This window comes from Eschrichtius robustus, chromosome 8 (assembly GCF_028021215.1).
Source record: "Eschrichtius robustus isolate mEscRob2 chromosome 8, mEscRob2.pri, whole genome shotgun sequence".
NCBI classification, from domain to species: Eukaryota; Metazoa; Chordata; class Mammalia; order Artiodactyla; family Eschrichtiidae; genus Eschrichtius; species Eschrichtius robustus.
The window spans coordinates 53,147,552-53,159,327 of NC_090831.1; the positions used below are offsets into that span (position 1 = coordinate 53,147,552).

The 11,776-nt window shown below is 44.9% G+C and overlaps 1 protein-coding gene across 1 annotated transcript in view; it reads right to left on the reverse strand.

Moving 5' to 3' along the window:
* ABCB4 (ATP binding cassette subfamily B member 4) overlaps nt 1-9,935 on the reverse strand; it is an 83,865-nt gene extending 73,930 nt beyond the window's left edge. Inside the window, exons 1-4 of the mRNA XM_068550481.1 lie at nt 9,848-9,935; nt 8,799-8,893; nt 4,751-4,805; nt 665-815 (exon numbers count right to left, since the gene is read on the reverse strand). Coding sequence (XP_068406582.1) covers nt 665-815; nt 4,751-4,805; nt 8,799-8,893; nt 9,848-9,901 — 355 coding nt within the window. The 5' untranslated portion in view covers nt 9,902-9,935. The remainder of the gene's footprint in view (nt 1-664; nt 816-4,750; nt 4,806-8,798; nt 8,894-9,847) is intronic.
* Between the last annotated feature and the right edge of the window lie 1,841 nt (nt 9,936-11,776).

An 11,776-nucleotide genomic window follows, 5' to 3' on the forward strand; every position in this document is an offset into this window, starting at 1 on the left:
GCACTCCAATGCTGTTGACACAGCCTCTCACATAGATGACATTAACTTATGGGATTCCTTTGGCTCTTCAGTAATTATAGTCCTTTGAGTGAGTTTCAAAGCACATCATTCTCACACTGAGTCCATTCACTCTTTAGTAAAGTATTCTACCAAATAACAGTCAACCTTGTTGATCCAAAAATTAGAGACAGAAAGTGGGTCTAATTTTAGCAAAAAGGATGGGGGGAGATAAAAAAAGAAAACCAGAAACAGACCTACAAGCTGAGCATAGCTAAGAAGTACCACCACGCAAACTGATGTATTCTGAAGCTCATCAGTAATCACTAATGGGATGGACACTGCACAGACATACTCTGTTATAGTTCCACCGTCCTCACGTAGACTGACTTCCTTACTTTATTTAAATGCAAAACTTTCTGGAGATGGATATTTCCTTACTCTATATTTAAAGTCAAACAGCATACACCTATTTGTTGAAATTTAAATGAGTATTTGAGGAAGTTTTCTGAGAATGTTACAACCCCTTCTGTGATATCTGGAGTCACCCAGATGTCCAAACCAGGAAGCAAGTAGATGATGAATAGAAAAATCAATTTCTAATCTTCCACTCAGTTAAACATATATGTAAAATACATATATATTTTTTAAATAGAGAAATGCTTACCTGGAAAGGAGAAGTTTCCTCCAATATTAACAAATCTGTCAGTCATTTCTCCAAATACTATCATCATGAGGGGGAGACCTGACCCATGAGCTATGGCCATGATAGTGCCAAAGGATATAAATAATTTATCCTGCCAATCAGAATATCGAAACTAAAAAAAAAAAAAGAAAAAAGAAAAGATAAGAATACTTAGCTTGTGTAACAGGATTTCTCTTTTGTCACAATGATATGTTCTTCGGATTTTTATTTAATGTCAGTACTTTTGTAACGGTTGCAAATAAAGGTATTAGGGAAGAAAGAATTTCAATCCAATCACTGACAGATTAATTTCATGATTCTATTTATCTTGTATTCTGTGAGGAAATCAGTCTAACTCCATTTAATCACTATCTTATTTGGATAAGTGCAATATAATCAGAAGGGATGAAGGTTTGGTTCCATTAAGAAATATTGTTTGATTTTCCAGAGCTCCTGAGCAGCTAGGGGTAGACATCATTTACATACACACACATAGTATGTCCTTTAAAAAGACATTCAGGGCTTCCCCGGTGGCACAGTGGTTAAGAATCCGCCTGCCAATGTAGGGGACATGGGTTCAAGCCCCAGTCTGGGAAGATCCCACATGTCATGGAGCAACTAAGCCCCCGCGCCACAACTACTGAGCCTGCTCTCTAGAGCCCGCGAGCCGCAACTACTGAGCCCGCATGCCACAACTACTGAAGCCCGCATGCCTAGAGCCCGTGCTCCGCAACAAGGGAAGCCACCGCAATGAGAAGCCCGCTCACCGCAACGAAGAATAGCCCCCGCTCGCCGCAACTAGAGAAAGCCCGCGCACAGCAACGAAGACCCAACGCAGCCAAAAATAAATAAATAAAATTTAAAAAGAAAGACATTCAGAATAGTTCAAAGGGAGAATTATAAAGGGGTTGGGGGGAACAGATCCTCTGGGTTTGGAGGATAAGATCCCTTTAAGAGGTTTAAGTTAGCTTTTAGAAGGCAGCTCCGCAGTGAAGTGCAACAAACATTAGGGAGTGCGTGAGTGTGTGCTTTAGGGAAGTCTTGCTCATGGAGATGACGCTCATTGTAGAATCTTGAAAGGTAAGGGAGGATTAGCTGAAGAAGAAATGGGGAGCGCAGAGGAAGTGGAGGATGTTGGGGCTTAGAACAGCAGGGCGGACTTCCCTGGTGGCGTAGTGGTTAAGAATCCGCCTGCCAATGCAGGGGACACGGGTTCGAGCCCTGGTCCGGGAAGATCCCACATGCCGCGGAGCAACTAAGCCCGTGCGCCACAACTACTGAGCCTGCGCTCTAAAGCCCACGCGCCACAACTACTGAAGCCCGCCCGCCTAAAGCCCGTGCTCTGCAACAAGAGAAGCCACCGCAATGAGAAGCCCGTGCACCGCAAAGAAGAGTAGCCCCTGCTCGCCGCAACTAGAGAAAGCCCGCACGCAGCAACGAAGACCCAACGTAGCCAAATACAAATAAATTAAATAAATAAATTAAAAAAAAAAAAAAAGAACAGCAGGGCGACTAGAAACCACACGAGTGCTCAGGTAACTCCACGCAGTGGAATTCCTGAGTGCACGGTACAAAGCGTGGAAGACGATGTTAGAGAAAGGTCTAAAAGGCCTGGTGGGCCACACCAACAATCTTGGACTTAGTACCACCTATAGAGGAGAGGGGTGATACCAGTTGTTACAGTGAAGTGCACAACACCCAAGAACTAACCAGCCAGTCAGTGTCATAATACTCCAAAACACTTTGTCCCTCGCCATCTTTTTTAGTCCTCTCCAATTTCGCACTTTTTCTCACCATTTCTGATTGACTGAACTAGGGCTCTCTCTCTTTGTTCTTCTTTCCTCCTCTGCCTTCCGGACTACATCTTCCGTCTATAAGTTTTCCGTTTCTATACCTTCCTCTCTGTCCCTTGCAGCTTTCCTGTCTTTTTAACCTTTCCTGCTGCCCATTTCCCTCATTCCACCCCCTTTGGGAGACAAGGATCAATAATCAGGAGAGTGGATGATGAGTCAGGCTTGGTGGAGTGGGGTCCTTGAGAGTGCAGGCTGAGTCAGACGGGGTCACTATGCAGGGGCACCCTGAGGTCAAAAGCACAAGGTGGGGAGTGAGGGGTGTGTGTGCAAACTGTTCTCAAAGAGTTCCAAGGGTTCAGTCTGGGAGACCACATTCCATCATCAAGCACACAGGGCAAGCAAGAGTGCTGAAAGAGTCAGAAGCCAGGTGGGGCCTGGAATGGAACAAGGGGAGCAGGTAAAGTCAAGGACAAGCGGGGAAGGGCCCCTAAAACTGCTACAAAAGGGACCAGTGTCCCCAAGTTTCGTTTTACGGCTCCTGGGGAAGGGAGATAGAGCAGTCAGGTCTATGGGCCACAGTTCAAGCACAGGAGCAGGTTGTCATATAATGTTCCTTTAGTGAACATTTATGTGAAATTGAGGAATGTTTTAAGTGCTTTTCATGGTACATCTGAAACTCATATAATGTAATATGTTAATTGCACCTCAATTTTAAAAGTTTTTCATATTAATTAAATAAAACTTTATTGTCTCCAAGCTTCAATTTAAAACTCCATGAATTTCACAGCAATATCCTAAGTAAACCTAGATCTGTTTTCAGTGATTTTTCAACAAAAGAATACATTCTAACTCCTATTAAAAAACACAGTTTTGTCCTGAACCTCTATCAGAACAACAGCAAAAAAATCTATTCAGAGGGTGAAAAAGATTACACTTAAATTTAACTTAAGGTTAAACTTTTAGATTCAAATGATTGTTTCTACTTTAACGTTCGTGACATTTTGTTTTCTCTAGGAGGCAGATTTAAAACTTGTGCACTGGATTTCCCTGGTGGCGCAGTGGTTAAGAATCTGCCTGCCAATGCAGGGGACACAGGTTCGAGCCCTGGTCGGGGAAGATCCCACATGCCACGGAGCAACTAAGCCTGTGCACCACAACTACTGAGCCTGCGCTCTAGAGCCCGTGAGTCACAAGTACTGAAGCTCGCGCACCTAGAGCCTGTGCTCCGCGACAAGAGAAGCCACTCCAATGAGAAGCCCATGCACCGCAACGAAGAGTAGCCCCCACTCGCCACAACTAGAGAAAGCCCACGCGCAGCAACAAAGATCCAATGCAGCCAAAAATAAATAAAAATAAATGAATAAATAAATCAAAATAAAAGCTATGCATTAAAACCAGATTTAGTTTCACAAACAATTTATTCTCTAAAGTACTAAACTGAAAAAATGTTACCCTTACTGAGACTTTTAAACAAAAACATCACAAGCATAAGGGAGAAGAGAATGAACAGGGGCTTTATGGCGACATGAGAAGAATGTAGCAGGCTCCAGAGTATGGACGTTTTGGTGTCCTCTCATCCTTTACTTCATAAGTTGGAGGTTTCAGCTGACATGCCACTTAATACCAACTTCTCTGCTATCAAAAAATGGCCGGCATAGTTTGAAACACATCATATTCACCAATAGTGGGCAAACACTTTCATGGGTCCCCTCTCTAAGACATATTACAAATGAAAAACAGATTCGACTTCTTCCAAAAGTATGTTGGCTTGCCTTGGACCAGCTGAAAACCACTGAGAATTTGTTGTAAACATATCTGAGTCCATAATAGTAACTCCATATTTAATTAATTTTCCTGGAAGCCAACGTGAACATAATAAATTTCTTAATCATTTACAATTTTCTGTAGTTAACAATCTCTTTATATGCAAGCTTATTTTAAACTAAATTTGGGTTTTTTTGTGAAACAAGTGCTGAGATGCATTTTCCTGAAAGCGGTTGGTTTGTATGCCGCTACAAACACAAGTCCTATTTTCAATTTCCCACTACACCAGTAACCTCTGCTCTCATGGCCAGCCTATCCCTACCTCTTTTATCATCCATCTTGAGAATGTGGGCCATTAATTACAATGAGCCAATCCAGGACAGCACAGGTGCAGCAGGGAAAACCTATTGCTGCCTGTAGACAGTCTTAAAGTACTGCTATAGCTATGGATCCAAGACATCAAATTTAAATGAAGGCAGGAGTTATTCATATTTAATATTTCACAGCTTACCAATGTTAATGGTCCAATCAAATTTACTTTCTTCGTTTTTTCCTTATCTTGTTTGCTGTAAAAAAATATAATTGACTGAATTTAAAAACTGTTACAAAATATTTCAATTGAATATAAATTTGAGTAGTTATCATATTAAATATTATATATATATTTAACATCTTTATTGGAGTATAAATGCTTTACAATGTTGTATTAGTTTCTGCTGTATAACAAAGTGAATCAGCTGTATGTATACATATATCCCTACATCCCCTCCCTCTTGCGTCTCCCTCCCACCCTCCCTATCCCACCCCTCTAGGTGGTCACAAGGCACCGAGCTGATCTCCCTGTGCTATGCGGCTGCTTCCCACTAGCTATCTATTTTACATTTGGTAGTGTATATATGTCAGTGCTACTCTATCACTTTGTCCCAGCCTCCTCTCCCCCCCCCGCCCCCATGTCTTCAAGTCCATTCCCTACATCTGCGTCTTTATTCCTATCCTGCCACTAGGTTCGTTAGAACCTTTTTTTTTTGGATTCCATATATATGCGTTAGCATATGGTATTTGTTTTTCTCTTTCTGACTTACTTCACTCTATAGGACAGACTCTAGGTCCATCCACCTCACTACAAATAACTCAATTTTGTTTCTTTTTATGGCCGAGTAATATTCCATCATATATATGTCCCACATCTTCTTTATCCATTCGTCTGTCGATGGACACTCAGGTTGCTTCCATGACCTGGCTATTGTAAATAGTGCGGCAGTGAACACTGTGGTACATGTCTCTTTTTGAATTATGGTTTTCTCAGGGTATCAACATTATACTTTCAAATATAAAAGAGTGATGTCCACAAATTGTCGAAATTATCCAGTTTCGACTGCAAGGCAATCACCAAGTGCAAAGGTAACCGTCCAAGTTACTATAGGAATCTCTGGATAACCGGGAGATGGTCACCTGTCTTGCAGAGCTCATGCACAGAGGGAAGATGAATATGTTAACAATGTCCTCCAGATCAATTAATCCTTCACTTGCTAAAATCATACATACTGATCTAAAATTAGTAAAGGCCAGGACTTCCCTGGTGGCGCAGTGGTTAAGAATCTGCCTGCCAATACAGGGGACACAGGTTTGAGCCCTGGTCATGAAAGATCCCACATGCCGCGGAGCAACTAAGCCCGTGCACCACAACTACTGAGCCTGAGCTCTAGAGCCCGTGAGCCACAACTACTGAGCCCGTGCACCTAGAGCCCATGCTCCGCAACAAGAGAAGCCACCGCGATGAAAAGCCTGCACACTGCAACGAAGAGTAGCCTCTGCTCGCCGCAACTAGAGAAAGCCCGTGCGCAGCAACGAAGACCCAACACAGCCAAAAATAGATAAAATTAAATTTTAAAATTTATATTAAATAAATAAATAATAAAATAAAATTAGTAAAGGCCACCCTTCTGAATGATTACAGGGAGTGGTGTCAGGAAATCCTCTCAACTCTGCATTCAAAATACACCTAGAATTCAACCACTGCTCACCAATTTTATGGCTATCCCAATAGCCAGGAGAACTCCTGCCTTGTTTCTCCACTTCCACTTATGCCCACTTTAGTCTTTCCTCAACACAGTAGTCAGAGAAACCATTTAAAAACTCAAGTCATGTGGTTGCCAAGGGTTGTGGGGAGAGGGATGGATTGGGAGTTTGCGGTTAGCAGACGCAAACTATTACATATAGGATGGATAAACAACAAGGTCCTACTGTATACCACAGGGAACTATATTCAATATCCTGTGATAAACCATAATGGAAAAGAATAAAAAAAGAATGCATATATATGTATAACTGAATCACTTTGCTGTACAGCAGAAATTAACACAACGTTGTAAATCAACTATACTTCAATAACGCAGATTTTTTAAAAACTCTCAATTCATATCATGCTGCTCCTCTGCTCAAAGACTTACAATGGCTTCCACTTTCCTCAGAGTAAAAGCCAAATCCTTACATCAGCCTCTAGGGCCCCACATGATGTTTCCTTGTCACCTCTCTGACCACAGTGCCCACTCCCACTCCTGCTTCCTCTGCCCCAGCCACCCTGCTGTCTCTGTTGTCGCTGTTCTGTGAACATTCCAGCCATGTTCCCATCGCAGAGTCTTTATTACCTCTGCCAGGAATGGTCTCCCTCAGATGCCACACACCTCCCTCCTTTCTTTCAAGTTCTTGCTCAGATATTGCCTTCTCAATAAGACCTACCTTGACCGCCCTACTTAAAACTGCAAACGACTTCCTTTTTGCACTCCTGATTTCTTTAGCCCTGATTAATGCTTTTCCATAGCATTCATTACCTTCTAACATTTGCTGTAGTTCACATATTCAGCATATGTATTATTTATATCTTTCTTCCATACAATAAATGCAAACTCTAGGAGAGCTTTTTTTTTTTAAAACATAAAATGAATTTATTTAGCTTAAATGTCCAGGTAGGTGATAAAGTTTTACTCATAGGACTTGATCCCAAATTATCTAGAACATTCGCTAAAATCAAAGGACAGACATCTGCAATGAAATGTGTTCAAAAGAATGTGCCATAGGCAATAACAGCATGATTGGAACAAGCATGTAACTAACTCTCAATTTGCCCTAGATAACTGAAGTGAGCTGAACTTCCTTTAATGTATAAGCTTTAGTCTACTTTTTATAAAAATTTGTCTCCTTACACTTAATTTCATAATCTTACAGTTTCAACTTATTCTTAGCTTTTTGTATTTCTCTTTTGAACTGTCTTCTTTCCAACACAAGGCTGTGAGCTCCACTTCTGAGAACTTCCTTGGGTTCTGTTACGTCACTGCATCTTTTGCAGGAAAACCCCTCTGTACACTCATCAAATGTTCAGCCAGTGCAATACATAAATAGCCTTCTTCCAGAAAATGCCATCTATTTATAGATTCACAGTCAATCCCAGCCTAAATTGTCAGCTGACGAAACCCACATTTTTCTAGTAGAAATAATATCAATTATTTTCTAGCAGAAATAATACCAATTTTATGCGGCACGCCAAACTTTCTATGAATGAATACCATGGTATGTAGAAGGAATAAGGCAAGATCACTGTATGAAGACGTTAACAGACAAAAATAATGCCTCAGTTGAACCACCAGATAGGCATGTTTTCCGTTGACTAATCAGGTCCCTTGCAGCTTGAGGACACACTACAGAACCTGATAAAATTTGTCCCTCGGGGTGATCGCTGGATGACACAGGTCAATTAGTTCTGGGTGGCTTGGCATGAACTCAGAGACCACAACAGCCTCATAAACTGAGGCTGAAGGCGAAAGTGATTCACTATTCCCACGGTGAAAGCGGGACAATGACCACATGTCATTGACTGGTTTGCTTCTGCCCCTACTAAGGTCCATGAAGCGTGGGCAACAAGGGAACTCTGGGAACCGAACAGCCATCACAGGAAGAAAGACATTCAAGAAAGAGGTTTCCCCCTTGCATGTGAACAAAAATTTCTTTGGAAGCACAGGTTAGGAAGAATGAGGCTGCCCCAGGTCCCCCTCCCCCCTTCACCCCTCACCACCCACAGGGGAGAAAGAGGGAGCAGCCTGGCGCTGGGAGGAGGGGGGTGGGATGGGTAAAATGAGGAGGAAGAGGAATAACGAGGGGGAGGAAGGAGGCTTCTGCTTCACTACACTTGTTTAAAAAGCACAACCATCAACGACAGACGTCTGATGCTCTGCAGGCATAAAAGATCAAATGATGTTTATGAAAGTTTTTCGGAAGAGTTTTGGGTTACATAACGCAAGGAATGTTATGCCACACATATTCATCGGATCACCCTGCACACAGAGAAGCGGGCACTTTTAAACACATCCTCTTCTTCCTGAGCCTGTTGCAAAAGAAGCCTCAGTGACATTCCTTGGGTAAGGTCAGAACCTCAGACAAGACGCTACGGAAGCTCCGAAACAAAGGCCAAAGGCATCGTCAGATTTTCTCAGCTGCTTCCCTCAGCCAGAGCTGGCCCTGCTGATTCACGTGTCGCGGGAAAGCGGCGGCTGCGGGTTACGTACCTGCTGCTGCTGCTGCTGCCCCGTTCAAATTCGTCCTCCGTTTTCCTGGGGACCCGGACTGTTCCGATCCTTCCCGCCTCTAGATCCATCTCAGCCTAGGTGAGAAACCACAGTCTCAGGTCCAAGAACACCCACCCCAGCCCGGAGGAGGTCGACCAGCCTCCTCGCAGACCCTGCGCGAGGGATCGGGGCCGGCTGACAGGTCGCGGGGACCGGGGACGCCGCGTGGAAGTGGCGCTGCCGCCGCCCGGAGCCCACTGTCCCCGGAGTCCCGCGGTCGGAGCCGGCGCGCCCAAGCTTCCCTCACCTGGGACCTCGCGCGTCTCTGGCGGAGCTGCTGGGCGCACCAGGGCTGCGGCCGCGGGGCCTGGACTTTGTTCGCGGCGGCGGCCTCGCCCCCGCCCACCCCCGCGCACGCGTCGGGCCCGGGCGAGGGCCCCCCGGGCCGCAGGAGCCGCTCCCGCCGCCCGCCCGGCTCACACGGCGGGCCAAGCACGGGAGAAGGGCCCGGCGCGCCGCCCTCGCTGCCGGAGGTGCCCCGCCGGCCGCCGCCCACCCGGGCGAGCAGCCAGCCCCGGGCCCGCTGCACCAGCTGCTGCTGATAAGCCCGCGACCGGCCCGGTGCCGCCGGGTGTTCCGAAAGCCTCGCCCGACGGGCCACCCGAGCCCTACAAAGTGACTGTCACACTCCCTCGGCGCTCAGTGTTCTTTTTAAACCCATGCGTGGGACAGTTTCTAGACGCTCACTAATCATGGGACAGTCGAGGACCAAGAGAGACCCCTAGGCTCGCCTCCCGCTTCTGCATCCCCAGGTCTGGTCCCCGGGCCACCAAACCCAACCATCTCCAGGGACGCATCTCCAGAGACGACGAGAGCTGGGCAGGGCCACCTGGAATCATCACATTAAGCTTCTCTCTGTCGGTGCCCTCTTAATTCTTAGAGACACAGAACTTTAGGGCTGGAAGGGACTTTAGAGATCATCTAATTCAAAACCCGCTTTGTTTTTTTTTAACAATAAGAAACTGATGCCCAGAGAGGTTAAGTCCCACCTGAGGCTGCATCCTCGAGACCAGGGTCCAGTCTCCAGTGTCCTCCTGTGGCATACTGCTCTGATCCTGGACTTCTCCCTGTGCTAAATTATCTCTACACCTAGCGCCCACTTGAGTCCCCCGTGTGGTCTTCTTGTCGCTTTTCATTGACCTCTCCGCACTCCTTTGCAAAGGAAGAATCTAAAACAGGGAGCAATATGTTACCATGGCTTTGAAGTCAGTGGGATTCAAACTCAGAGCTTCACATCTTATTAGCTATGTGACCTTGGACACTTTCTCACTTGTCGAAACCTCAGTTTCCTCATATGTAACATAAGGATAAAACATCTCTTTTACCAGGTCACTGTGAGGAATAAATGAACTAAGAAGGTAAAAGGAGCTAGCATTGAGCCTAGAACAGAATACACTCCATAAATATGGCTTTCCTTCCTCCCAACCAGGTAGCAGGATTACCTGCTGGTCCTTGCTCCTGCTCTGTCTTATTAACACAGAAGTCATCCCATGGCTTTCTTGGGTTCCCAGAGAACCTTAAGGCAGAGCATCCTATAAGAGGTGGTGTTGTCGGCAGACCCTGGAATGAATCTCACCTCTACCACTTACTAGCTGTCTGGGCTTCGGCAGTTTAATTCTTGATTCAGTCTCCGAAACCATAAAACAGGGGTGTTGTTAGGATTAAACATAATGTGTGCAAAGTGCCTGGCATATAGGAGGTACCTTATAAATGACAACTAGCATTAATAGTTAAAAGATCAGAAGAGGCTTAGGAGAAGAGACTGGGATAGGAGCCAGCAGCTCTAGCACTCACTCTTAGATATGCCACTCATCTTCATCCTGCTCTGCCTGTTACCCTGAGCTAGGCAGAAGTTGATTTGAAGAGATGCTGGGAGTTGATTAAAACTATGGCACTGGACTTCCCTGGTGGCGCAGTGGTTAAGAATCCACCTGCCAATGCAGGGGACACGGGTTCAAGCCCTGGTCCAGGAAGATCCCACATGCTGCGGAGCAACTAAGCCCGTGCGCCACAACTACTAAGCCTGCGCTCTAGAGCCCGCGAGACACAACTACTGAGCCCGTGAGCCACAACAACTGAAGCCCGCACGCCTAGAGCCCGTGCTGCGCAACAAGAGAAGCCACCGCAATGAGAAGCCCGTGCACCGCAACGAAGAGTAGCCCCTGCTCGCCACAACTAGAGAAAGCCCGCGCGCAGCAACAAAGACCCAATGCAACCAAAAATAAATAATAAATTAATAAATTAATTAAAAAACAAACAAACAAAAACTATGGCATGCTCTGGAATTATTAGAAATGAATTTATTTACGGATTTTCCTTAAAATATTTTTTCTTCTTATCCCGTCCAGCACAATCATGAGGATTCTCTTTGATCAACCAGAATTCCTCTTCCTCACAAGTCTAACAGGTGGTCAGATCACTAGGTTAAAATACTCTGAGATTAAAGCAACTGGAATTGTTTAGCTTGAAAGAAAGCTTGGTGGTGACTGAAGGACATTATAAAACTCCGTAGCCTATAAGGAGATGGTAGCCTGTTCAGTTTCTATAAAAGACAACTTGAGGGAGAGAAAAGGCGGATACGTGAGGAAGTAGGAAGCTTCTGAACTAAAAACGAAAACAAAAAAACAAACAAAAGGACCCAGGAATAAGATGTGTGTGCCTGTCTGTCTGTCTCTCAGAGTCTATTCACAAAGTTGTCCCTATAAGAAGTGTTCATCACGTGTATTCTGCATCTGAGGCATGTTTGTGGGGAGAGAGGAGCCATGTCCACATGACTGTTTATGTTTTTGCCTGTGTTACAGCCCATTCCAAGGGCCACTTTTATATTTATTTGATAACAATAAAACAACATTACCCGGGGCATCCATCTGGTTGTTCATTCAAAAACAATATTTAAGCCACTACGATACACTGGCGAT